Source organism: Oncorhynchus mykiss, chromosome 26 (assembly GCF_013265735.2).
Source record: "Oncorhynchus mykiss isolate Arlee chromosome 26, USDA_OmykA_1.1, whole genome shotgun sequence".
NCBI lineage: Eukaryota > Metazoa > Chordata > Actinopteri > Salmoniformes > Salmonidae > Oncorhynchus > Oncorhynchus mykiss.
In genome coordinates this window covers 27,472,737-27,499,060 of record NC_048590.1, presented here as the reverse complement: position 1 = coordinate 27,499,060, position 26,324 = coordinate 27,472,737, and the positions used below count along the sequence as shown (strand labels likewise).

Genomic DNA, 26,324 nt, shown 5'->3' with positions numbered 1-26,324 from the left:
CAAGGGTCACAGAACTACTATAACGATAGGGGAGGAGATGTGTTAATAATATGGTTGTAAGACTTACATTCATGTATACTGAGTATACAAAACATGAAAAACATCTGCTCTTTCCATGACGTAGACTGACCAGGTGAATCCAGGTGAACGCTATGATGTCACTTGTTAAATCCACTTCAATCAGTGTAGATGAAGGGGAGGAGAAATGTTAAAGAAGGATTTTAAATCCTTGAGACAATTGAGACATGGATTGTGTGCCATTCAGAGGGTGAATGGGCAAGACAAAATATTTAAGTGCCTTTGAACGGGGTACGGTAGTAGGTGCCAGGCACATCGGTTTGTGTGAAGAACTGCAACGCTGCTGGGTTTTTAACACTCAAACATTTCCCGTGCGTATCAAGAATGGTCAAGCACCCACAGGACATCCAGCCAATTGGACAGCTGTGGTACGCATTGGGGTGCTGTGGACAGCTGTGGTAAGCATTGGGGTCAACATGGGCCAGCATCCCTGTGGAACCCTTTCTACACCGTGTAGAGTCCATGTCCTGATTAATTAAGGCTGTTCTGTGGGCAAAAGGGGGTGCCACTAAATATTAGGAAGGTGTTCTTAATGTTTTGTACACTCAGTGTATGTGCAAGACTGACAAGCCCAGATACACATAAAAGCCACTGGAGCAGCTTTCTGATGTCTTTAACTGGTTTACTATACCTGTATGCAATAAAACGTGGACTCCGGGCAAAGCTTTTTGAATAAATAATTTTTCAATCATTCAGGTCATTTGTAAATGGTCATTTATCAGTGGTCTGGGTTTGATCTGATGAGACTTTTACTTTGTCTTCACTCTGGTGGAGAATTGGAGAGATACTTTTGTTAAATGGAGCAGAATTCTCAAAAAGTCATTTTCAAATCCCTTTAGAGAAGATTCGTTCCTTGTAAAATTCATAACCTAAATGTTTCAGAGCAATATATTTATGGAGGAATTGTGGGTAGAAAATGGTAGAAAATGTTTTGCTATTTAGTTGGCTTTTCTTCTGCTAGGTAAATAACAGCGACAATATGATGAGCCATCTTCTCAGCAGCACACGAAGCCTCGGCTTCACTTTGTTACCGTGCCAACCCTAATCCGTGTCTGGCGGGTCAACACCCCTCATGTCCCCCCGTGCCAAGTGTCATAAACTTTTGTTTCTTCTACGTAACATGTTTGTTAGTGCGTCTTTTATGTGCTGCTGCTGAGTCAAATGAAGGCCAGCAGACATTATCTCTATTTTTCATCTCCCTCTGTGGTCCCATGAGGCTGTGTGTTTAGACAACAGTCAAATCATGATGGAGTAGTACCATGCCTTTACATCTACAGGTCTGGGTCAGTACAGAAGATGTAGGCATGTATGCTATACTTTACATGTGGAGCGTGATGTAGAGGTTGGTGTGTCAGTGTTGCAGTGTGTGAATCACAGTATGTGTGTGTAAAGTTCCATCTTGGATTCCCACTCTGATGGGAGTCTTGGTCTCCATACCTGGGGGTAGAAATGTGAGTTCCCCATGGGTTAGGTCATCGTCACGGAGACCATGCTGAGCTGTACCAGAGGGAGGGAGATAAAGAAAGAGACTGCTCTGACAAACTAGGTACTTGGTACAGATGTGAATGAAGTGTTTGCACATCTGAAGACAGTGAAGAGAGACGAGTGTAGTAAGAGCACCCCCTATTCTTCATTCCTGTTTGATCTACAACTGTTCTGTTTTAGAACCGAACTGCCCCTCCACTCTGCTATGGAAAGAGGACATTCTATCATGGCATACCTTGAGTGGCATCAAAGTAAAAAGCCAACAAGTGAATAGTTGTTCAACGGAAATTCAATGAAATTCAATGGAAATAAGTCCCAGACTTTATTGTGTGTTATCCTCAATGATTTTACTCATGCACATGTATGGCTTTTTCAAGTTTTATGTGTGCTTGTTTTTTTAAATGGTCGAATTAATAAACTAAACTAAAACCATAAACTGATATATCATACCAGCTATCATATCATATGAAGGATATATTATAATACAACTATAGAGATAATTATTAATACTAATAAAGTTATACACAAATTACTATCACTTTCAAAATAGAGCAAATTATAATAATATCGTAGGTGGAATTATGAATTATATTTACATGTATCCGACTATAATGATATACAATCATGCAATAATATGTATGATAGGCTAATGGTAATTATCGATGAACTGTCTTGAAGAAACTCTGGCAACACTTTTGAATTGGAAAAGAAACAGAAAAGTTACTAAACTCTAAAAATACAAAACACTATTACGCTTTTCGATTGCACTGTTTCGTAGTGAATTACATACTTTGCGTTTTCCTTTCGACATCAATCGTCAGAGCGCAGGATGCTTGCCAAGAACATAGCCATCTTGAGGAGGGAGCTGTGGGAGTGACTAAATAAAGAAGAGTTCAAATGTTTTTCCCTCCTCGCTCGTTCAGCGGGGTCTCTATATAAAGCACTGAGATGCTGCTGTAAAGCTAGTCAACAGTCACAAAGTTACTCTGCCCTCTAGGACCGCAGCCAACGAGTACAGCTCCACTTCAGCACCAATTTAGCAAACGGGAAATACTCAACCGGTGCTGAAGCTTTTGCATAATTGCCGGATAATTGTCAGTGATTGAGGTTAGCATGTTTTTCTACATTTAATCAGATTTATTCTGCAACATGTATTCACCATGTAATTCTATGCTTTTGGGTGCTACTGAGTTCAAACATTTTATAATGTTCAGAGTTGATAAGAATATGTGAATGTATTTAATGCTGTTGTAAATTAATTAGCCTGTCATGAAACACTACTTATTTCAATATTGTCTTGAACATTGTTATAACACATGCAAGTGCAGTGCTCTAGCCATCATCACTGTCCACATTTCTACTTCTGTGAAATAATGTCAATCCCAGGTGTCAATTCCTAAAGAATAATTTAATGAAAACTGTGCATACAGTATGTAGCTTATATCAATAATATAGCTATTTTGAGTCAGGTTTACCTAGGAGCATGTGTCTACTTGTCCAATGGGAGTTGTGTTGATGTGTGACAATCCTGGGTTTGACATCGGGGGCAGTATAGAACCGAAGAGCTACCGCAGAACCACCAGGTGAGAGCCCGCCAGGCTCGTGTGTGTGTGTGTGTGTGTGTGTGTGTGTGTGTGTGTGTGTGTGTGTGTGTGTGTGTGTGTGTATGGCTGGCTGCTCTGTCTGTCACTCAGGTATAACATTCATGAGAATCATGAGAAAGGCCCAGAAATAAAGACTGGTGTGAGAAGGTAGGCAGGGGCACAAAGAGAGAGCCAGAGGAGGGGTGTGGTGGGATGGTTGGACAGCCTCAGGCCAGCCGGCTGGCTCCCATCACTGGCTGGGGCTGCTTGGCTCTGTGACAGTGTGTTGACACAGACCGGCCGTCAGACCTCAAGCCGCCGTTCCAGGCTGAGAGAGAGAAGAGGAATTGAAGGATGCATGGAGCAGTGGTATGACTGCTCTCTCTCTTTACTTCTCTCCCTCTCTGCCATGCCTTCTCCTGCCGGCTGATTTAGTAGCCCTGCTGTTTGTCTTCTCCTGGTCAATGGGCTGGTGGCTGAGGCTGAGGCTGGGAGCCTGCCTTGTGCCCTGTGAGCCTTGTGTGCTGTGGCAAAGGAGGATGAGAACCACACACTTCCTCATTTTCATACTAACATCTTCTGTTTTAGTAAAGAACTCTACATCTGTCTCCCCCCTCTCTTTATTTGGCTTTCTCTCCCTCTATTTTCATCTCTCTATCCATCATTCTCTCTCATTAACTAATAACCCTTTCTGCTGTAGTTCTTCCCTCCTCCCTCTCTCCCTCTACTGTTTTAGATTTTTTAAATCTGGCTGACCTGATTTTGCAGGTCAGCCAGACGAGTATCAGAGAGAGGTCACAGAGATTATGGACTTCTTGAACCTGACTGATTGCTCTCTTTCCACCCAGATTATATATCACTATGGCATCCAGGGCCATTAAGGACAATTCATGTCTTTAATGAAATATCTGCAGTTATGTTTACTGATACAGTGGGGCAAAAAGTATATAGTCAGCTACCAATTGTGTTGGTAAAAGTTCTCCCACTTAAAAAGATGAGAGAGGCCTGTAATTTTCATCATAGGTACACTTCAACTATGACAGACAAAATGAGAAAAAAAATCCAGAAAATCACATTGTAGGATTTTTAATGAATTTATTTGCAAAATATGGTGGAAAATAAGTATTTGGTCACCTACAAACAAGCAATATTTCTGGCTCTCACAGACCCGTAACTTCTTCTTTAAGAGGCTCCTCTGTCCTCCACTCGTTACCTGTATTAATGGCACCTGTTTGAACTTGTTATCAGTATAAAAGACACCTGTCCACAACCTCAAACAGTCACACTCCAAACTCCACTATGGCCAAGACCAAAGAGCTGTCAAAGGACACCAGAAACAAAATTGTAGACCTGCACCAGGCTGGGAAGACTGAATCTGCAATAGGTAAGGAGCTTGGTTTGAAGAAATCAACTGTGGGAGCAATTATTAGGAAATGGAAGACATACAAGGCATCCCTCGATCTGGGGCTCTACGCAAGATCTCACCCCGTGGGGTCAAAATGATCACAAGAACGGTGAGCAAAAATCCCAGAACCACACGGGGGGACCTAGTGAATTACCTGCAGAGAGCTGGGACCAAAGTAACAAAGCTTACCATCAGTAACACACTACGCCGCCAGGGACTCAAATCCTGCAGTGCCAGACGTGTCCCCCTGCTTAAACCAGTACATGTCCAGGCCCGTCTGAAGTTTGCTAGAGAGCATTTGGATGGTCCATAAGAAAATTGGGAGAATGTCATATGGTCAGATGAAACCAAAATATAACTTTTTGGTAAAAACTCAACTCGTCGTGTTTGGAGGACAAAGAATGCTGAGTTGCCTCCAAAGAACACCATACCTACTGTGAAGCATGGGCGTGGAAACATCATGCTTTGGGGCTGTTTTTCTGCAAAGGGACCAGGACGACTGATCCGTGTAAAGGAAAGAATGAATGGGGCCATGTATCGTGAGATTTGAGAGGAAACCTCCTTCCATCAGCAAGGGTATTGAAGATGAAACGTGGCTGGGTCTTTCAGCATGACAATGATCCCAAACACACCGCCCAGGCAACGAAGGAGTGGCTTCGTAAGAAGCATTTCAAGGTCCTGGAGTGGCCTAGCCAGTCTCCAGATCTCAACCCCATAGAAAATCTTTGGAGGGAGTTGAAAGTCCGTGTTGCCCAGCAACAGCCCCAAAACATCACTGCTCTAGAGGAGATCTGCATGGAGGAATGGGCCAAAATACCAGCAACAGTGTGTGAAAACCTTGTGAAGACTTACAGAAAACGTTTGACCTCTGTCATTGCCAACAAAGGGTATATAACAAAGTATTGAGATAAACTTCTGTTATTGACCAAATACTTATTTTCCACCATAATTTGCAAATAAATTCATAAAAAATCCTACAACAAGATTTTCTGGATTTTTTTTCTCATTTTGTCTGTCATAGTTGAAGGCCTCTCTCATCTTTTTAAGTGGGAGAACTTGCACAATTGGTGGCTGAATAAATACTTTTTTGCCTCTCATAGTTCCAAAGGGGCTGAGTAAAAGTGAATTTCCTTGGTCACAATCGATGGAAGATTACAATTAAGTCATTATTATGGATCTGAAAGGATATCCCCACCTAATTGCTGTATTATGAAAGAGCTGAAAAGAGCTTTGAAAGGATTTGGCCAAACTGAAGATGATCAGGTACAATGTGGAGATTACATTTATGAGATATTGTCTGACTACTGAAAGCCTTGTAGAGAGAGTGTATCCTTTGATATGGAGTAATACCACTGATTTGGCTACATATCTGATGCCTGCTGGACTTTTCATTTATCACGGTACTCCATTTTGTTTATTTTTATTTTTTTGTTTATCTGTCGGCCCTAGCCCCGAACTCAGGCCCTGTGTGTAGTTAACCGACCCTCTCTTCCCATTCATCGCCATTTAACCTGTTCTTGTTGTCTTAGCTGATTAGCTGTTATGTCTTACCCGTTGTTGTCTTAGCTAGCTCTCCCAATCAACACCTGTGATTGCTTTATGCCTCGCTTTATGTCTTTCTCAAATGTCAATATGCCTTGTGTACTGTTGTTTAGGATAGTTATCATTGTTCTAGTTTACTGCGGAGCCCCTAGTCCCACTCTACATGCCTCAGATTCCTCTGAGGTGAGGTGATGTGAAGGTTAACCCAGGCCCTGCGTGTCCCCAGGCACTCTCATTTGTTGACTTCTGTAATCAAAAAAGCCTTGGTTTCATGCATGTTAACATCAGAAGATTTCCATACCCAACTACAACATTTTCCGTCAAGATAGAACTGCCAAAGGGGGAGGAGTTAGCCTGCAAAGTTCTGTCATACTTTCCAGGTCTATGCCCAAACAGTTGGAACTTCTAATTTAAAAAAAGAATCTCTCCAGAAATAAGTCTCTCACTGTTGCCACCTGTTATAGACCCCTCTCAGCTCCCAGCTGTGCCCTGGACACCAGGGAATGAATTGATTGCCCCTCATCTATCTTCAGAGTTTGTTCTGTTAGGTGACCTAAACTGGGATATGCTTAACACCTCGCAGTCCTACAATCTAATCCGCTATGGGTCCGCGGACCACCACTCATCACTGTCAAACACTCATTGTGTAGTCAACATTAGTCAGAAATAGTATTATAAATATTCACTTACCTTTGATGATCTTCATCAGAATGCACTCCCAGGAATCCAAGTTCCATGATAAATGTTTGATTTGTTCGATAATGTCCATCATTTATGTCCAAATAGCTTATTTTGTTAGCGCGTTTGATAAACAAGGCCCCGGATGGACTGGGCTGTGGGGGAGCACTGGAGCTCTGGTGCGCAGCCTTGGCACTACTCCTCCAGGCTGGATGACCACTTTAGCCCGGAACCTCCAGAGTGCAGGCACAGGTTGAACCGGGCTGTGGGTGAGCACTGGAGATCTGGTGCATACCACTCGCACCTCTCCCTTAGGCTCAATACCCACATTCGCACTGCACCCTCCCAGCGCCCCGGAGACACAGCACGCTGTTGGCAGGTGGACAACTACAAATACCTAGGTGTCTGGCTAGACTGTAAACTCTCCTTCCAGACTTATATTTAACATCTCCAATCCAAAATCAAATCTAGAATCGGCTTTCTATTTCGCAACAAAGCCTTCTTCACTCACGCCTCCAAACTTACCCTCGTAAAACTGACTATCCTACCGATCCTCGACTTCGGCGATGTCATCTACAAAATAGCTTCCAATACTATACTCAGCAAACTGGATGCAGTCTATCACAGTGCCATCCGTTTTGTTACCAAAGCCCCTTATACCACCCACCACTGCGACCTGTATGCTCTAGTCGGCTGGCCCTCGCTACATATTCGTCGCCAGACCCACTGGCTCCAGGTCATCTATAAGTCTATGCTAGGTAAAGCTCCACATTATCTCAGCTCACTGGTCACGATAACAACACCCTGTAGCACGCGCTCCAGCAGGTATATCTCACTGGCCATCCTCAAAGCCAACACCTCCTTTGGCCGCCTTTCCTTACAGTTCTCTGCTGCCAGTGACTGGAACGAATTGCAAAAATCGCTGAAGCTGGAGACTTAAATTTCCCTCAATAACTTTAAACATCAGTTATCTGAGCAGCTAACCGATCGCTGCAGCTGTACATAGTCCATCTGTAAATAGCCCACCCAATCTACCTACCTCATTCCCATATTGTTTTTATTTACTTTCTGCTCTTTTGCACACCAGTATATCTACTTGCACATCATCTGCTCATTTGTGTTAATCTGCTAAATTGTAATTACTTCTCTACTATGGCCTATTTCCTACCTCCTCACGGCATTTGCACACACTGTATATAGACTTTCTTTTTTTCTATTGTGTTATTGACTGTACGCTTGTTTATTCCATATGTAACTCTGTGTTTGTTTGTGTCGCACTGCTTTGCTTTATCTTGGCCAGGTCGCAGTTGTAAATGAGAACTTGTTCTCAACTAGCTTACCTGGTTAAATAAAGGTGTCTGGCCATGTGCTTTACTCTGTAGCCTGTTTTGTTGGCTGGCCGGATCACAGTGTGTTTTCTCCCCACAGCATCGAGTCTACTGTGCTCAGGACCAGAGCTCACACAAGGCTGCCCACTGTGGTCTGCCCAGCCTGCCCAGAGCCCTAGACACAGACGCCCAGAGACCCGTCCCAGAGACCGGAGATGACTGCTGCCATGCCCTGCTGGCTCTCTGCCCTCACCCTCACCCTCACCCTAAACCTCCTGGTCCTCTCTGCCAGGGAAGGAGCTGCCCTCTTCCTGCCCGACTCCAATGAGCTGCGGCAACTACTGAGCCGGTACCAGGATGACCAGAACAGCACCGATAACACAGCGGGTAGTAGGACCCGACGGGCCATCCAGTGGACAGACCGCGGGGAGATTCTACAACTGCACAACAAACTGAGGGGACAAGTGTACCCCACCGCATCCAACATGGAGTACATGGTGAGACATGCAATCCTGAAATGTACACTACCGTTCAAAAGTTTGGTCGTCACTTAAGAAATGTCCTTGTATTTGAAATAAATGCAATTTTTTTGTCCATTAAAATAACATCAAATTGATCAGAAATACAATGTAGACATTGTTAATGTTATAAATGACTATTGTAGCTAGAAACGGCTGATTTTTAATGGAATATCTACATACAGAGGCCCATTATCAGCAACCATGTTTCTGGCCATTTTGAGAGTGTAATCGAATACACAAATGCTGATGCTCCAGATACTCAACTAGTCTAAAGCAGGCCAGATTTATTGCTTCTTTAATCAGTTTTCAGCTGTGCTAATATAATTGCAAAAGGGTTTTCTAATGATCAATTATCCTTGATAAACTTGGATTAGCTAACACAACGTGCCATTGGGACACAGGCTTGATGGTTGCTGATAATGGGCCTCTTACGCCTATGTAGATATTCCATTAAAAATCAGTTGTTTCCACCTACAATAATAATTTACAACATTAACAATGTCTACACTGTATATTACTATCAATTCGATGTTATTTTAATCAACAAAAAATGTGCTTTTTATTTGAGAGAAAATACATTTCTAAGTGACCCCAAACTTTTGAACAGTAGTGTATGTACTGTAGCTTTAACTATCATCACCCTGACAGATACACTGTCAACACACTGTAAAGAAGCTCACTATTCACACACTACTGTAGCGCAACGACCTCTATTACATGTAGAATACATGGTTAAAGTGACGGGTTGGGAGTTGTTTCACTAGCTGGAGGCACAGAAAGCTGATGAATAGCAGGTAAGTGGCAGGTAGCCTAGCAGTTCAAGCATTGGGCCAGAAAGCGAGAGGTTGCTAATTCGAATCCCTGAGCCGACAAGATTAAAAATCCCTAATTGCGTCAGAGTTGATAATGGCAGACCCTGCTGGCCGTGACAAATATATTTTATTATTAGATAGTACAGAGAGATGGAGGTAAACATCAGCATCAGTCTGCTGCTCAGGAAATACCAAGATATTGTGTTTATGAGACAGCGATATAATGTAGGTGAGTGTTTATAGGCTCCACATTCAACGGGAGGGTTTTGGTTTTACTACTGTTAGGTTCTGAACAAACAGAATAAAAACTCATGGATGTCTAGAAAAAGCTCAAACCAAGTTTATTCACCCACTGGGTCATACAGCTGCAAAGACAAAGACAGGATTACACAAGAATAAATATTTATACCTTCCTACTAGGCGCAAGTTCTCATTTACAACTGCGACCTGGCCAAGATAAAGCAATGTGACACAAACAAAAACGCAGAGTTACACATGGGATAAACAAGCGTACAGTCAATAAAACCATAGAGAGAAAAAAAGTATATATACAGTGTTTGGCAAATGGCGTGAGGAGGTAAGGCAATAAATAGGCCATAGAAGTGAAGTAATTACAATTTAGCAACATCTCTATTGCTAGTCAGGAACTTAATTGGTTCCTCTCACTGGTGTAGCCATGGCCCTGCCTGGTGCTAGAACCTTCCTGGGTGTGGAAGTATATGTGTGTGTAATAGGACTGTTCCTTCTCACTTCATCTGACCTGACCTCGGGCCGAATTCCTCGCTCCTCCCTAATCCTCAACTGTCCTACCTTAACAGTGACTGAAACCAGACTGTTTTCCCTTTGCCTCCCTCCTTAGGCTCCATGATATTTAACAATACCATGTTTTGACAGAATGTAAACTTTCTGCACTCCCCCTTGTCTCACTCAGTAACTTCCCCTACACCTAGGTTCTATCCACCCTACATTGACCCCAACATATTCATTCATTATACATGTAAAGTCATCAATAAGTTCTAGTATGGTAACATGAATAAGTATGTTTCAAGCTAGAGCCCAACACGACAACAATCTTCTCTCCTGGAAAGGTGAGCTCATGGTAGTCAACTGCTGGCAGCCTGGAGAGGAGCTGGCTTACTGGGAGGATAATTACACTGACTCTACACTACCTGCTGGGAGCCAGACACTGCAGAGAGGGGTGAATGAAGACAGGGTAGGCCTCCCTCTGCCCTTCTCTGCCAGGCCTGGTTCTGAGGACAGGACTGGGGGTATAGCCGAGCTGGCATAGTCACGGGCATGCATATGTATGTGTGTGTATTTGTATGTGTGGTGGTGACCACCAATGGCCTGGAAATGTACTGAGGAGAGACACTGTGAGGTTCCACACTGTACCAGTCCTCTCCTCCCCCTCCTCCCCCATATCCTAGTGGTGATAGTGGTGGCAGAGATGAGTTGCATCCCATCTTTCCACGTTCTTTTCCACGGGTAGAGAGAGAAACCCGCTCAGGAAATATGCCTAATTCAGCTGTGATTGCTGGGGATTTGTAGTGGAGTGGGGCCAGGTGCTGCTCCACTCACATTTCCTGGGCTAAAGCTAATGTTTTACTTGTATCCAGATCAATTTCAGCTCCTTTGGAAGAAAGAGGGCTAGCAGAGGCCTACAAAGGTAGCTTGTGGTTAGGTAGGTAGCTATGAGGAGACAGGAGGAGCAGTTATTATATGAAGGGGATCTACCTGGTGGCCTGATATTAAAGCAGCTGGGGTAAGTCTAGCTGTGGAGATGGTCATGGATGAAGGTAGTTTTGATGGGTCTGTCTCACTGTTCACTGATCACATGTTGGAGTGTGTCACAGTGTGGACCCCTTTGCTGTCATTAATGTTACTGAAATGTGTGAGTTTTAGTGTTACAACTTTGTTCTAACAGTGTTATTTGTGTGTTTCCAGGTCTGGGATGATGAGCTGGAGAGGTCAGCCACTCACTGGGCAGAGGCATGCCAGTGGGAACATGGACCTAATGACCTGCTCATGTCCATCGGTCAGAACCTCGCTGTTCACTGGGGCAGGTAAGACAATATGACACACACACGCATGCATACACACATGTACACTTCACACACACACACACACACACACACACAGTGTAGATGAGAGAAGACAAGTTAAAGAAGGATTTTTAAGCCTTGAGACAATTAAGACATAGATTGTGTATGTGTGCCATTCAGAGGGTGAATGCGCAAGACAATATATTTAAGTGCCTTTGAACAGCTATGGTAGTAGGAGCCAGGCACACCGGTTTGTGTCAAGAACTGCATCACTGATGTTTTTTTCATGCCCAACAGTTTCTTGTGTGTATCAAGAATGGTCCACCACCAAAAGAACATCCAGCCAACTTTTGGATGCATACGGGAGTGCAGCTCCCGCTTTTTATCATAGGTACACTTCAACTGTGAGAGACGGAATCTAAAACAAAACTCCAGAAAATCACATTGTATGATTTTTAAGTAATTAATTTGCATTTTATTGCATGACATAAGTATTAGATACATCAGAAAAGCAGAACTTCATATTTGGTACAGAAACCTTTGTTAGCAATTACAGAGATCATCCGTTTCCTGTAGTTCTTGACCAGGTTTGCACACACTGCAGCAGGGATTTTGGCCCACTCCTACATACAGACCTTCTCCAGATCCTTCAGGTTTCGGGGCTGTCGCTGGGCAATACGGACTTTCAGCTCCCTCCAAAGATTATCTATTGGGTTCAGGTCTGGAGACTGGCTAGGCCACTCCAGGACCTTGAGATGCTTCTTACGGAGCCACTCCTTAGTTGCCCTGGCTGTGTGTTTCGGGTTGTTGTCATGTTGGAAAGACCCAGCCACGACCCATCTTCAATGCTCTTACTGAGGGAAGGAGGTTGTTGGCCAAGATCTCGCGATACATGGCCCCATCCATTCTCCCCTCAATACGGTGCAGTCGTCCTGTCCCCTTTGTAGAAAAGCATCCCCAAAGAAGGATGTTTCCACCTCCGTGCTTCACGGTTGGGATGGTGTTCTTGGGGTTGTACTCATCCTTCTTCTTCCTCCAAACAAGGTGAGTGGAGTTTAAACCAAAAAGCTCAATTTTGTCTCCTCAGACCACATGACCTTCTCCCATTCCTCCTCTGGATCATCCAGATGGTCATTGGCAAACTTCAGACAGGCCTGGATATGCACTGGCTTGAGCAGGGGGACCTTGCGTGCGCTGCAGGATTTTAATCCATGACGGCGTAGTGTGTTACTAATGGTTTTCTTTGAGACTGTGGTCCCAGCTCTCTTCAGGTCATTGACCAGGTCCTGCCGTGTAGTTCTGGGCTGATCCCTCACCTTCCTCATGATCATTGATGACCCACGAGGTGAGATCTTGCATGGAGCCCCAGACCGAGGGTGATTGACCGTCATCTTAAACTTCTTCCATTTTCTAATAATTGCGCCAACAGTTGTTGCCTTCTCACCAAGCTGCTTGCCTATTGTCCTGTAGCCCATCCCAGCCTTGTGCAGGTCTACAATTTTATCCCTGATGTCCTTACACAGCTCTCTGGTCTTGGCCATTGTGGAGAGGTTGGAGTCTGTTTGATTGAGTGTGTGGACCGGTGTCTTTTATACAGGTAACGAGTTCAAACAGGTGCAGTTAATACAGGTAATGAGTGGAGCACACGAGGGCTTCTTAAAGTGTGTGAGAGCCGAAATTCTTACTGGTTGGTAGGTGATCAAATACTTATGTCATGCAATAAAATGCAAATTAATTACTTAAAAATCATACAATGGGCCTCCCGGGTGGCGCAGTGGTTAAGGGCGCTGTACTGCAGCGTCAGCTGTGCCACCAGAGACTCTGGGTTCGCGCCCAGGCTCTGTCGTAACCGGCCGCGACCGGGAGGTCCGTGGGGCGACGCACATTTGGCCTAGCGTCGTCCGGGTTTGGGAGTGCTCGGTCGGTAGGGATATCCTTGTCTCATTGCGCAGCAGCGACTCCTGTGGCGGGCCGGGCGCAGTGCGCGCTAACCAAGGTTGCCAGGTGCACGGTGTTTCCTCCGACACATTGGTGCGGCTGGCTTCCGGTTTGGATGCGCGCTGTGTTTAAATGTTTTTATTTTATTTATTTTTTTTACCTTTATTTAACTAGGCAAGTCAGTTAAGAACAAATTCTTATTTTCAATGACGGCCTAGGAACTGTGGGTTAACTGCCTCTTAAGAAGTGTTAAGAAGCAGTGTGGCTTGGTTGGGTTGTGTATCGGAGGACGCATGACTTTCAACCTTCGTCTCTCCCGAGCCCGTACGGGAGTTGTAGCGATGAGACAAGATAGTAGCTACTAAAAAAACAATTGGATACCACGAAACGTACTTTTCTCTATTGTGTAAGTTGTCAGGTATTTCACCCAAGTACAAAGAAATCAATGTTTGTTCTATGTCAAATCCCATAATTTTCCAATGTTAGATCTTATTTCTCCCCAGTAAGTTTTGATTGCGGGGCAGAACCAAAAGATATGAGAGTGATCCACCCTTGATAGCCCGCATTCTCTCCAACAAGGGTGTAGGGAGCCAGTCTCTTTTGATTTCAGTTTAGGTGTTATGAAGAAACGTATTACATTCTTCCAACAGAATTCTCTCCATGACCTTGAGTTGGTGGAGCTTTGAGTCTCTAAAATGTTCAACCATGTTTCATCAGTTATTTCAATGTTAAGTTCCTCCTCCCGTTTCTGTTTAATATAGTTTGTTGATTGTTTCTTTGAGGATTGAATACCCAAGTAAAGATTGGAAATAGTTGCTCGAGGGTCAATCACTTTTATTTCCCTTAAGATATAGTGTCGAACTTGTAGGTATCTGTAAAAATCTTGTTGATCCAAGCCATGTTTTTTACTTATGTCCTGAAAGTTCTCTAGGTCCCCATTCCTTGTAATTGTACTGAATGATGTGATCCCTTTCTGCGTCCATTGTTTAAATCTGCTGTACCGAGTTGCAGGGATGAAGCTGGGGTCGTATGTGGGCCAACTCAGCAGTTTGACCCCTGTCTAAATTATTTTGCTTAACTGCCCTAAACCACGTCTTCAGAGAGAAATTAATCCACTGATTTTGTTTATTGTATATTTCTATTACCTTGTCCTTATTTCCCCAAACTGACTATGTGTATCTCTGTCAAAGTAGTCTCCACGTCTTTCCATTTGGATTCGTATTCTGAATTGCACCAACACACCAGAGGTCTCAATTGGGCTGACACAAAATAATATTTTAGGCTCTTCAAACAGTATCATAAATAATCCTCCTCCTCACACACACCAACCCCCCTTCTAGCTCTGACTCTACTGATAACTAAGTTATTGAAGAAAATATACTTTCTGTCCCTGTGATATGTGGTTGTCCCACCTAACTATCTTAAGATGGATGCATTAACTGTATGTTGCTCTGGAGAAGAGCGTCTGCTAAAGGACTCAAATTAAAACATTTAAAACATGGACCAACATCCTTGTGAAAAGCTTTTGACACTTTGTAGAATCCATGCCCTGACAAATTGAGGCTGTTCTGAGGGCAAAAGGGGGGAGTGCAATTCAATATTAGGAAGGTGCTCATAATGCTGGGTATACTCAGTGTAGGTATTTGTGCTGTGTGTTTGTTAGGGTGTTCAGAGCATTGCAGCCTGACAGTGGAGGGCTCTTTGTGTATGACAGTGGAGGGCTCCTTGTGTATGACAGTGGAGGGCTCTTTGTGTATGACAGTGTAGGGCTCTTTGTGTATGACAGTGGAGGGCTGTTTGTGTATGACAGTGGAGGGCTCTTTGTGTATGACAGTGGAGGGCTCTTTGTGTATGACAGTGGAGGGCTCTTTGTGTATGACAGTGGAGGGCTCTTTGTGTATGACAGTGGAGGGCTCTTTGTGTATGACAGTGGAGGGCTGTTTGTGTATGACAGTGGAGGGCTCTTTGTGTATGACAGTGGAGGGCTCTTTGTGTATGACAGTGGAGGGCTCTTTGTGTATGACAGTGGAGGGCTCTTTGTGTATGACAGTGGAGGGCTCTTTGTGTATGACAGTGGAGGGCTCTTTGTGTATGACAGTGGAGGGCTCTTTGTGTATGACAGTGGAGGGCTCTTTGTGTATGACAGTGTAGGGCTCTTTGTGTATGACAGTGGGGCTCCTTGTGTATGACAGTGGAGGGCTCTTTGTGTATGACAGTGGAGGGCTCTTTGTGTATGACAGTGGGGCTCTTTGTGTATGACAGTGGGGCTCTTTGTGTATGACAGTGGAGGGCTCTTTGTGTATGACAGTGGAGGGCTCTTTGTGCATGACAGTGGAGGGCTCTTTGTGTATGACAGTGGGGCTCTTTGTGTATGACAGTGGAGGGCTCTTTGTGTATGACAGTGGAGGGCTCCCTCAGCAGGTGCCATTCCAGGAATCTGCTCGCTCGCGCTCTCACAGACCCCCTCTCTCACAGACCCCATCTCTCACAGATCCCCTCTCTCCCTCTCTCCCTCGCTCCCCCCCTCTCTCACAGACCCCCTCTCTCCTTCTCTCTCTCACAGACCCCCTCTCTCCCTCTCTCCCCCCTCTCCCTCTCTCTCTCACAGACCCCCTCTCTCCCTCTCACCCTCCCTCTCTCCCCCCCTCTCTCACAGACCCCCTCTCTCCCTTTCTCTCCCCCCCCCCCCTCCCCCTCTCCCTTTCTCTCTCTTCTGATGCCAACACCGGCCAGGGCTGTTTATCTCCCTCTCCGCTGCCAGTTTGTAGTCTCAGCACTTTTCAGTACCGTAAAAAGAGATGTTTACAATAAAGGGCCATAATTGATTCGACAGGCTGTGGAGCCATGTTTAGTTTTTGTAATTTTTTCTCAGCATGGCTCGAGTTCCCCAGTGTTGGAGGGAAACAGACTGTGAGTGTGTCTGTGTGTCTGCTAGGTCAGAACCGGACTAATCAGTGGAGGCCAGAGGGGAGCCTGAGGGGAGGCTGTTGCAGTGCGTCTCAAGCCCAGCCAAAGCACCTGGCAGCCCCCTCAGATATTCCTCAAATGGCAGCTGGAGGTCCTCCTGTATGAGCTCTCTGTGCTGCTGAGGCTGATGCTGCTCCCTCCGTGTCTGCAGATACCGCTCCCCTGCCTACCACGTCCAGGCCTGGTATGATGAGGTGAAGGACTACACCTACCCCTACCAACATGAGTGCAATCCCTGGTGTCCCGACCGCTGCTCAGGGCCCATGTGCACCCACTACACCCAGGTGAGTCTTGGCTGGGGGAGGAAGGGGGTGGGGGTTCTGAGTTTGGAGCGAGTACTTCCCTCAACAGTTCTACAATGAACAGCAAACCACATTTGGATCTAATTCCATATGAAATTGTATTTTTACAGGTTTCCTTTGAACTAATATAGATGATCTGTGTATGAGCCTGTGCAGTGTTCAAGGTCATATGTTTCCTCTCTACCATCAGTATATAATGGACAGCACGTGACTTTTAAAGGGGATGCTGCTGCAGGTATTCAGGTCCTGTGTAAAAACAATGTGTTACCTGCAGCCTCTTCAATGGGTGTCCATTAACTGAAAACAGGGGGAGTGCCTTAAACAGTGTGGTTACCATAGGACCACATGGGGGCACGGTAGTGTAGTGACAGGGGAAGTTATTTGCCGCCTCAAGAGCATTAAACCATCACAGCAGAAAGGGTGAAACAAAGGGGAAGAAAGAGAGATAAACAGAGAGTGGAAGAGAGGGACAAGAGGGGGATGAAGAGGGAGAATTGGCCTCCTCTCCTCATAGACTTTACTTTGTAGCTGGGATGGGTTTGTGAAAACAGCCCGACTCATCCTCCTGCATCTGCATACTTCACACGGGAAACCAGGTCGCTAGCATCTGGAAACACTTCCCAGACACACCAATCATCTCTGTGTTTGACCTGTATTCCTTTGAAGATGGAATGCAGGATTGCGGGGAACAATGCCATGTCTGAACACCCGTTCCTTGTTTCTGCCTTTCATTTTCTAGGAATACTAGCATAGCGTAGCATAGTTGGGGTCCAATCCCTACCATAACACTGCAAAGCTAGGTTATGCTAGCCCCTCCGGGTCAGTATCCTCACAGTCTCTCTCTGGGATGACACAGAGCTTTACCACAGGCTCCAGCCCTCATCATCACATCTCTGTGTATGCTGTAGTGGTGTAGCAGTGCGGTGTCTATGCTGAGTCATTGTCTCTAAGTCTATACTGCCTGTGGCCTCTCACTGGCCCAGGAAAGGGAAACACATTCCTGAAAGATGGGGGGGGGGGGGGGGGGGGGGGGGGGAGTGAGAGTCAGAGAGAGAGAAATAGAGGGAAGAATTAGGGGTACAGGGGGGGAAGAGTGGTATTGGAGTCACGTAACAAGCTGTCAGTAGTAGGACTGCCCTGGTGTCAAATCCATAGGTGCTGCCTGTAGCTTACATTTAAGTAGTAAAAAACAAACTGTATTACTATTTTTCACTTTTGTATTTGGCATTTGATTCTTGATTGATACTTTTATTGTACTGCATTGTTGAGGAGAGTTAGCAAGCAAGCATTTCACTGTAACGTATGCGTGCACGTGACCAATAAACTTTGATTTGATTGAACTACCTCTCCATATTGACAGAGGAAGTGGGTCTGACCAGAGTTGTCTTTGTTCGGTCCGAGCTACTGCCAGTATCATTTATTTACATTATTAAACTGGATCATGAGAATGATCACAGAACGTCGCAGGAAACAAACTGTGGTCACACTCGACGTCTATCTCAGGGGCCCCATCAATCAATCAATCAATCAATCAAATTTATTTTATATAGCCCTTCGTACATCAGCTGATATCTCAAAGTGCTGTACAGAAACCCAGCCTAAAACCCCAAACAGCAAGCAATGCAGGTGAAGAAGCACGGTGGCTAGGAAAAACTCCCTAGAAAGGCCAAAACCTAGGAAGAAACCTAGAGAGGAACCAGGCTATGTGGGGTGGCCAGTCCTCTTCTGGCTGTGCCGGGTGGAGATTATAACAAAACATGGTCAAGATGTTCAAATGTTCATAAATGACCAGCATGGTCGAATAATAATAATCAATCTGCCTCTAAACCCCAGCATGGGAGCCACTTCCTGTGGCAGTAATGAGGGATCTATGAGGGGCGAGAGGAGTGAGAAAAAAGAAAGAGAGAGGTCTACAGTGACATGGTGCTTCCTACCGATTTGTCTGTGAGGCGTTTCTCAGATCTCCATAGCCACCCATGACAGGCCCTTTCAAAGGCTGCAGAGCTGCAGGGCTCCAAATCAAATAGTTTCAGCTAGTACAGTTGTCTGCACTTTTATGTGGAGCTGAGGAACTGTATCGGTGGAGATGGATGTGTGGTCATAGAAAGAACAACGAGTCAGCAATGCGAATGTCCTTTTATAATAATAATGTTAATGGAAGTGTTGTCTTCTCTGCAGCTGGTCTGGGCCACCACTAGTCGTGTGGGGTGTGCAGTGCACGTGTGTCCCAGGATGAACGTGTGGGGGGAGATCTGGGAGAACGCTGTTTACCTCGTCTGTAACTACTCCCCCAAGTAAGACCAACTCACTAACGTTACTCTCATTTCCCCACTCATTCACACATCACGTCTCCAGTGTTCTGTTTTACATACTTCTTACCACCACATGGGGTGTTTACCCAATACCAAACGCTTTTGAGGGCACATGTCAGGGTATGAATTTGTCTGTCTAATGTTACAGTTAAAGTGTCTGTCTAAGAAGTATTTCATGACACATTGAGGCCATGCTGAAATTCCAGCAGAAGTTCAAATACAAAAATAATAAAGGAAGGGGAAAGAGAAACAGGTCCTAAGCAGAATGTTCCAGACAGACCTCGTTTCATTTCCAGAGGGAGAGCAGGATGGTTTTCATTATCCAGCTGGACTCAGGGATTTAAGAGTGTGTGATAATGTGCAAAGAACACGTGAATAATTACAAGGCCATGTGCCGTGATGGCTGAGTGCTGATTAGTTTCCAGTCAGTTTAAACTGACCACTGTGCTCCTTCCTCCTCCCCAGGGGAAACTGGATCGGAGAGGCCCCTTACCAACATGGGCGCCCATGCTCCCAGTGCCCTCCTAGCTACGGAGGAAGCTGCAGGGACAACCTCTGCTTCAAGGGAGACTCTCAGCGTTCTGAGACTGAGGATATGAACGAGGTGGAGAAAGCTCAGATTCCCATGTCACCCCGCACCACCGCCAAGCCTGTCCCCAGACCCAAACCCAAGCCTGCTGCTCCCAAGAAACCCTCCACTCCCAAGGCTCCCACCAGCACTTTCCTGGGTGAGTTTGACTAGTGGGAATCGTGGTTGGGGGCTTTCAGAGTTGACTATTTGAATGTATTGTTTGGTAAGGAATGCCACTGAAATCCCTTATTGACCAGTAATTAATTTGTCGTCCACAGCTCAAAACATCAAGTGTGAGACCAAAATGCGTGACAAGTGCAAGGGAGCAACCTGCAACAGATTCAACTGCCCTGCTAACTGCCAGAACAAGAAAGGGAAAGTGTGGGGGACGCTCTTCTATGATGTGGTGAGTCTCACACTGAAGTCCAACATTTTACACCATAGATTTAGTATGCCTGAATGTGTTTCTAAGGATTATTTTTCTATTTTTCTAGCAATCAAGTATCTGCCGTGCTGCTATGCATTATGGTATCATCAATAACAATGGTGGTCTGGTGGACACTACAAGGAAAGACAAGTTGCCATTCTTTGTCAAGGCAACAAAGAACGGCATTGAGTCATTCAGGTAGATATTTCTGGTAGTCTTTATTTTCTGTCGTCATTCTGCCTGCTATGCTCATTCATGTTTTGTGAAATGAATGATTTCCTGAAATGTAATGGTCTTCTAATGCCTGGCTTTGATCTCTTCACAGTAAATACAAAGCCGGCAATGCATTTGTGGTGTCCAAAGTGGAAAGTAAGTCAAACTTTTTCCAGAATAAGTGGAGCATGCACACCCTTGTTTTTTAGTTTCTTCACCTGATGACTTTTGCAGCTGTTGATGGCGTATGTCTCCTCTCTGTACCACAGGACAATCAGTGGACTGCTATGCAACAGTGGCGGAGATCTGCCCCTTCAAGAAGCCCTACTCCAACTGCCCAAGGTGCCCAGCTCCTCTCCCCCCACCATGTTTCACACGCAAAACAAGAAGTGATGACTTGTGAATTAAGGGCTTTGCTTTGTAAGCAAAATCTAATTAGAGTCAGATTCCTGCTCTGGGACAAATGCTTTAAACCTCCATTACAAAACCACTGGAATCTCCTAAACATGCAGACTCTGCTAGAAGGAAGCGTCAGTCTTTCCTCTGTTCTACAGAAGTTCAATGGAAAATGTGTCGGGGTTATTCATAACATGACATACATTACATTTAGCTAAATGGCAAATTCTTGCATAAATCCTGCATTTCTCATTGTTGCAACATAAACCGTGGGTCACCCATTCAATTGTATTTGTCAATAATAATGCAATCTCAATGTGTGTCTCCCTCAGAGTATTCTGTCCTGCCAACTGCAAGAACGAGCCATCCTACTGGGCTCCGGTGGTTGGGAACAGCTTCTACACAGATGTAAGTGCTGGACCTAGTCACTGGGTATACCAGAATGGCATCACCATGCATGTCCTATCCTCACCATGCCTGTCCTATCATCCTGACCATACTGAAAGGCTGAGAGGTCATACTGACAGAGGATAAAAAGTTTGTCCTCACTGGGCCTGCCAGACAGATACACCTCAGTGTGTCTGCTCCCCAGAGAACTGTATCTGACTGGAACACTGAGCGGATTTATGTTGGACAGCAGATGAGTGCGGTCTAGCCCCGTTGAGCACTTAAGAGACTGTGGCATGAGGCGACCACGAGCAACTTCTGAATAGCGGTGTGAACATAGTTGGAATGGGAGCACTGGTGATGCAGGCCTGGTAATGGTCGCCAGTAATGTCTCTCCCAGTGCTGAGTTCGACCACACACAGCTGCTCAGCCCTGACTGGCGGATTAACTGACTCATAACTGGCCCAGAGATTGCATGCTTGAGGCCTGAGGTCTGAGGCATGGGACTGTCAGGAGAGGGCTTTAGGACCAGTCTCAGAGAGGGAGGAGCAGTGGGACACACTGTCACCTCCATTATTGTCACATCACCTCAGTTCCTGTCAGATCACCTCTTTCACTTCCTAATGACCCGAGGGTAAATCTCAAGTGATACACTATACTCCATACAGAGCGCTACCTTTGGCCCGAGACACATACAACTCTAGTGACAAGGAGTGCACTATATAGAGAATAATTTGCCATTGGAGACACGCCATATGTCATTCTAAATTCACCTCTGACCTAAGTTGCAAGTTGCATGTGTAAGCTAATGTGAGACTGCAGTGGATGAAAGGAGCGAAAGGAACCATTTTGGACCTACATTGACCCAGTTACATGAAGTTGATGTTTTAAGTGTTGTTGCCTCGAATGAACTTGTTGACTCTTGTTTTTCCCCAACATTATTTCACTTAGATGTAGTCCAACTAGACACAGCAGTTTCCCAGAGATCTCAAACAGGGCCTAATGACTGTATTTTGTAAGGGCAGAGCCTGATTCAAACACTTAAACACTCACAGTGCCAACACACAGCAAAACACAGCAGGAGAAGAGGAACAGGCCTATATTGACATGACAGAAGTCCCTAGAATGTGGTCTGTGTTAGGCTAGACTAGTGTGATGGAGTATGATGAACCAGGGTCTGACACGCTGGAGCCAGACTCAGTGCTTCGGACTGGGTGACAGGAGGCACCATGCCCTGCCTCAGAACCATGTGTGGAGTGTACAGCTCTCTGCTGCTGTCTGTCATCTGTAATCCAGAGTGGGGCAGCAGTTTACATCCTGATAATGATGTGCCTGGCTTCAGCCTTGCTATTGTCATGCATATGTACATGTATAGGATTTGTACATATTGAATGCTCTGGAAACGAATACATTGACTGTATTTGATGTGGCTCTGTGCACTGTATGTGCCTGTACTGTACCTAATACAAGAAGCATTACTGATATAGTGAAATGGAATAATAAGCCATGATTGCTTTATCTGATATCATGAGAGGTATAATGAACCCTCTCTTCTGATTCCCCCCTCCCTCAGCGCTCCAGTATCTGCCGAGCAGCCATCCATGCCGGGGTGACACAAGCCGGCGGGGGCTACGTGGACGTCCTGGCCCTGGATAAGAAGAAGAGTTACGTTGGCGTCCTGAAGAACGGCATCCAGTCAGAGAGGTGGGTGCCTGCTCTACCCTCCTCTTCCCCTGTAAAATACCCTTCCCTGCCCTCTCCCTACCCTTCCCTCACACACCCCTCCCCTGTCAGGCAGAGGTCTAGGGCTCAAGCACGGAAGCCATTGGCGCCAAGTCCATGTTTGGCACACAGGGGTGCAAGAGTAATGGTGTGGTTTGGTGTGCGGACGGCCCACACATGAACTCTTTGCTTACTTTACCCGGATATTCAATGGAGTGTGCAAAGTGCTGCATGGCCAAAATCAGCTGAGCTAGAGTACAGTGAAGTCTAATGCTGAAATCAAGGGTCCCCTACCTGGGAGCCTCACCTTGACCTTAGTGTGAGTGAGGACATGGGCTGTCAGTGACAGGGAACAGTATGGTATTACAACCATGGCCATCAACAGTCAGCCTCTGGTGTGATAGAGACTGATCCAGAGGTTGACTTCTGTCCAAGTGATGACCCAGCAGTTAGGAAGTGGGGCGTACATGTAGCTGGTTGGGTGGACGGTTCTTTAATAAGGAGGAAATAATCACAGCCTATCCATTTACCCGGGGATGGAAAAGCTGTCGGCGGCTGACTCAGTGCTTCCCTCTGCAGGTAATTGCAGCCAATCTGATGCCAATGGGACGGGCATCATCCTGGCATTACTGAGATTGGCAGGCCTTCAAGGCCTCTCCACTACTGAGTCAATAACAAAGCCATCAGGCCCAGAACAATAGTGGTTGTTGGAAAGATCAGTCAGTCACTATAACAGCATGGTTAACAATGAGCCAGTGTTTGAGTCATGTTTCCAGGTACGACCACTGTGATTACGCTACTCTTACTGTAGGATGTCATGAGTAACAAGCTGCCTTGAATTGGAGCCAAAAATACATTTGGTCCACAAAACAACTGACTGACTTAACAACAATATGGTTTATATTATTTTAGTTTTTCTTAGATTTATGTCACTTTATCTTAATAATGAGTTGAAAGGACACTAGTTAACTGTTTTGAGTTCATGAATGAATGCTCAATGTAACCATCTCTCTCACTTCTCTTTTGCAGTAAGAGCAATCCAGAGGGTGGCTCGTTCCGGGTTTTTGCTGTGAGGGAGTGAGTCTCCTCCATCTCAGGACCTCACACTCATTGGTTCAGGGACTAACAGGGTCCCCAATCTGCTCTTTCTGCAATCTGGGGGCAGGAAGTGCCCATAGGTTTGATGCCATGGCAACTCCTCCCATCTGTCTCTGTCCCCCACTCTGGGAGGAAGCAGAATTTTCCATTGGACCAACCGACACTTCTCCCTCTTAGCTAATAAACAGTATCTGACTGCTCAAAGTCGGTGGCTAACATCACAAAGAACCCTTCTGTCTTCTCCTACCTTTCTCACCTTTAAACTCCAGATGATTTTTGTAAGATACACAAGCGTTAAATGCAAAATGATGTGTAACATCAAAGACCAATAGAACAGCTGGTGCTGGATCTCTGCGTCTTGACATGTAGTTAGGTTTCAAATCAAATATGTCATATTTGTTTATATTTTATGTTCTTAATACAAAAGTGAATCATTGGTCTCCATACACAGGAATGTATATTGATCACTGTATTTAATCATTCTGTACAGATTTCATTAATTCATTTTTTTCTTCTTAAATGACTGTATATTAACAGTTTTATATGTGTTCATAGTGTATTTTGTAGCTTGTCTCTGCTTTCCTAACACATTAATGCTTTCATCGTTGTCTTTACCTTTGGCGGAAAGGCCATGGTGCTTGAGTTAGGAGAGGATCTGTGTTTGGCATGCTGGACGAGCTCACAGTGGACAGACAGGCAGACAGAGACAGACAGACTTAGGGGTTGCGTAGGAAGGGAAGGGGAATGAGGAGGAGGGGAAGGCATACCTCCAAGGAAAAGAAACCTTTCCTGAATACAGCTTGTACTTGTTCCAGTGTCAATAATGTTCAGACGGTCTGGTAAAGGTACAAAAACATTGTAGCAATATTCTGTCCACTGTGAGCCTCAGGAAGGCAATGGGAGCTTGTGTGGGCAGGGCTTTCAAAATGGTGGCATATCTGGCTTCATCTGAGGACATTCACAGATGAACGATGTTCTTGTTTGAAAAATGATTCTGTATTTATAATAGCTCACTGCTTTCTTCCCCCCTTTTCTCTCTTGATGCCATGTGTTTTGATTGAATAATAGAAATACTGTACAATAGGTTGAATTTGTCCCCACTTAAGACAGTTGAATGTTGTAGGTTTTGTAGAAAGAGGGTCTTATACAGTCCTGTGTAAGAAAGGTGTGCCAAGTGTTCCTATCAGCAGGCTTAGCTTCAGTTAGGATTCATTCACTAGGTAATGATTTGTAAAATACACAGAGGATGCAGAACATGGATCTGTTTAAACCACTCATACCCAGGAATGTAATAAATAGTTACTTATCCAGAAGGAAGGCACACAGAGGCAGAGGCAGGCTTCAGTTGGGGAATATCCTCTTAAATGCTGAGACTTTGTCGTGAGAGCAGAGTAAATCTATGTAAATTGATGCTGGAGGTTTTGGGTCTCCTAAAGAATGACATTAGGTATCCTCTATCTATCCCTAGGCTAGACTGGACAACAGTGCAGCCATTCTCTCTTTGTTTTAGTTTTCATCTTTCAACTTTTTTTTTAGGCTACCTCAGTCTTGTCGCTGCGCTAGGTTTGTAGTACATTGGAACATCTTAAGGGAAATGTTAATGGTTTGTACAGCTTTGGAAATGGAGTGTAAATACTTTTATTTGTCTTTTCTGAACTGTTCTCTATGCTGTAAATGTATCTTTCTAAATATATGTGATGTGTTATTTTGTTTGTTTGTCTAGTTTGTATGGTGTTTATAGGCATTGGATGGGTTTAGTATTTTTTGGGCACAATTTGAAATAGTATTTGTAATATAAGTTATGTGAATAGTATTTCGAATATAAGTTTATTTTGTACACTGGATATAGTAGGATATAATACGTACATTTTCCTAGGTAGTAGAAACATGTTCCTATAGCAATTTAGCATAAATACTTATTTCTCAACAATCCAAATACAACAACACATCTTGAGCCAGATCACATGACTGGAGCAGTCAGGTGACATGACAGACATGCTGAGTAGTGATGGGCATTCCTGCTCTTTTCAGTGAGCTGGCTTGGATCCTAAACGGCGCTTTAAAAAATACATGTCACACAGTTTGCGATAGTTTGACTATGATTGGTGTTAAAACAATTCTAATGAAATTATTAAATGAAATCATACTCTACCATAACCACAATCTATTTAAAAATGCATTTGTTTGTTATGAAAAAAATGCTATTAAACATTTGCATTTAAAGTATAACTTTTCAATGTATATAAACTAAGTGCATATAAATCTAACCATTCAAAATGAATACAATCTGAACATAATAATATAATATTGCACCATATCAACGAAAGATAAATAACAATGGGCAAAACTGCATCCCAGTGAAAACATTAAACTGGTCCCTCTTTTCTCTCTCTTATTTATTGCCATGTTATAACCAGCAACACACACCAATGCTGACCATCTTTTGCCTTTATGAGAGATTTGCATTCAGAAATGCAAGCTGCCTCACTTTCGAGGGGTTGATGCGGTTTCTTCTCT

General features: G+C 44.6%; 1 protein-coding gene across 3 annotated transcripts; it reads left to right on the top strand.

The window, feature by feature from the left end:
• The first annotated feature begins 2,510 nt into the window (after positions 1 to 2,510).
• Positions 2,511 to 25,512, top strand: LOC110506521 (cysteine-rich secretory protein LCCL domain-containing 2). 3 transcript variants are annotated; one of them, XM_036963811.1, is made up of 14 exons: positions 2,511 to 2,670; positions 3,119 to 3,146; positions 8,200 to 8,596; positions 11,377 to 11,495; positions 16,531 to 16,663; positions 18,860 to 18,975; positions 19,459 to 19,721; positions 19,843 to 19,970; positions 20,059 to 20,189; positions 20,317 to 20,360; positions 20,474 to 20,546; positions 20,933 to 21,008; positions 22,561 to 22,691; positions 23,739 to 25,512. In XM_036963811.1, exons 3-14 carry the CDS (start codon positions 8,315 to 8,317, stop codon positions 23,788 to 23,790), a joined length of 1,548 nt encoding a protein of 515 aa, XP_036819706.1. In that variant the 5' UTR covers positions 2,511 to 2,670; positions 3,119 to 3,146; positions 8,200 to 8,314; the 3' UTR covers positions 23,791 to 25,512. The 3 variants fall into 3 exon arrangements, with proteins under 3 accessions (XP_036819706.1, XP_021441864.2, XP_021441865.2); XM_021586189.2 differs by lacking the exon at positions 3,119 to 3,146; XM_021586190.2 differs by lacking the exons at positions 2,511 to 2,670; positions 3,119 to 3,146 and adding an exon at positions 3,196 to 3,515.
• The last annotated feature ends 812 nt before the right edge of the window (positions 25,513 to 26,324 follow it).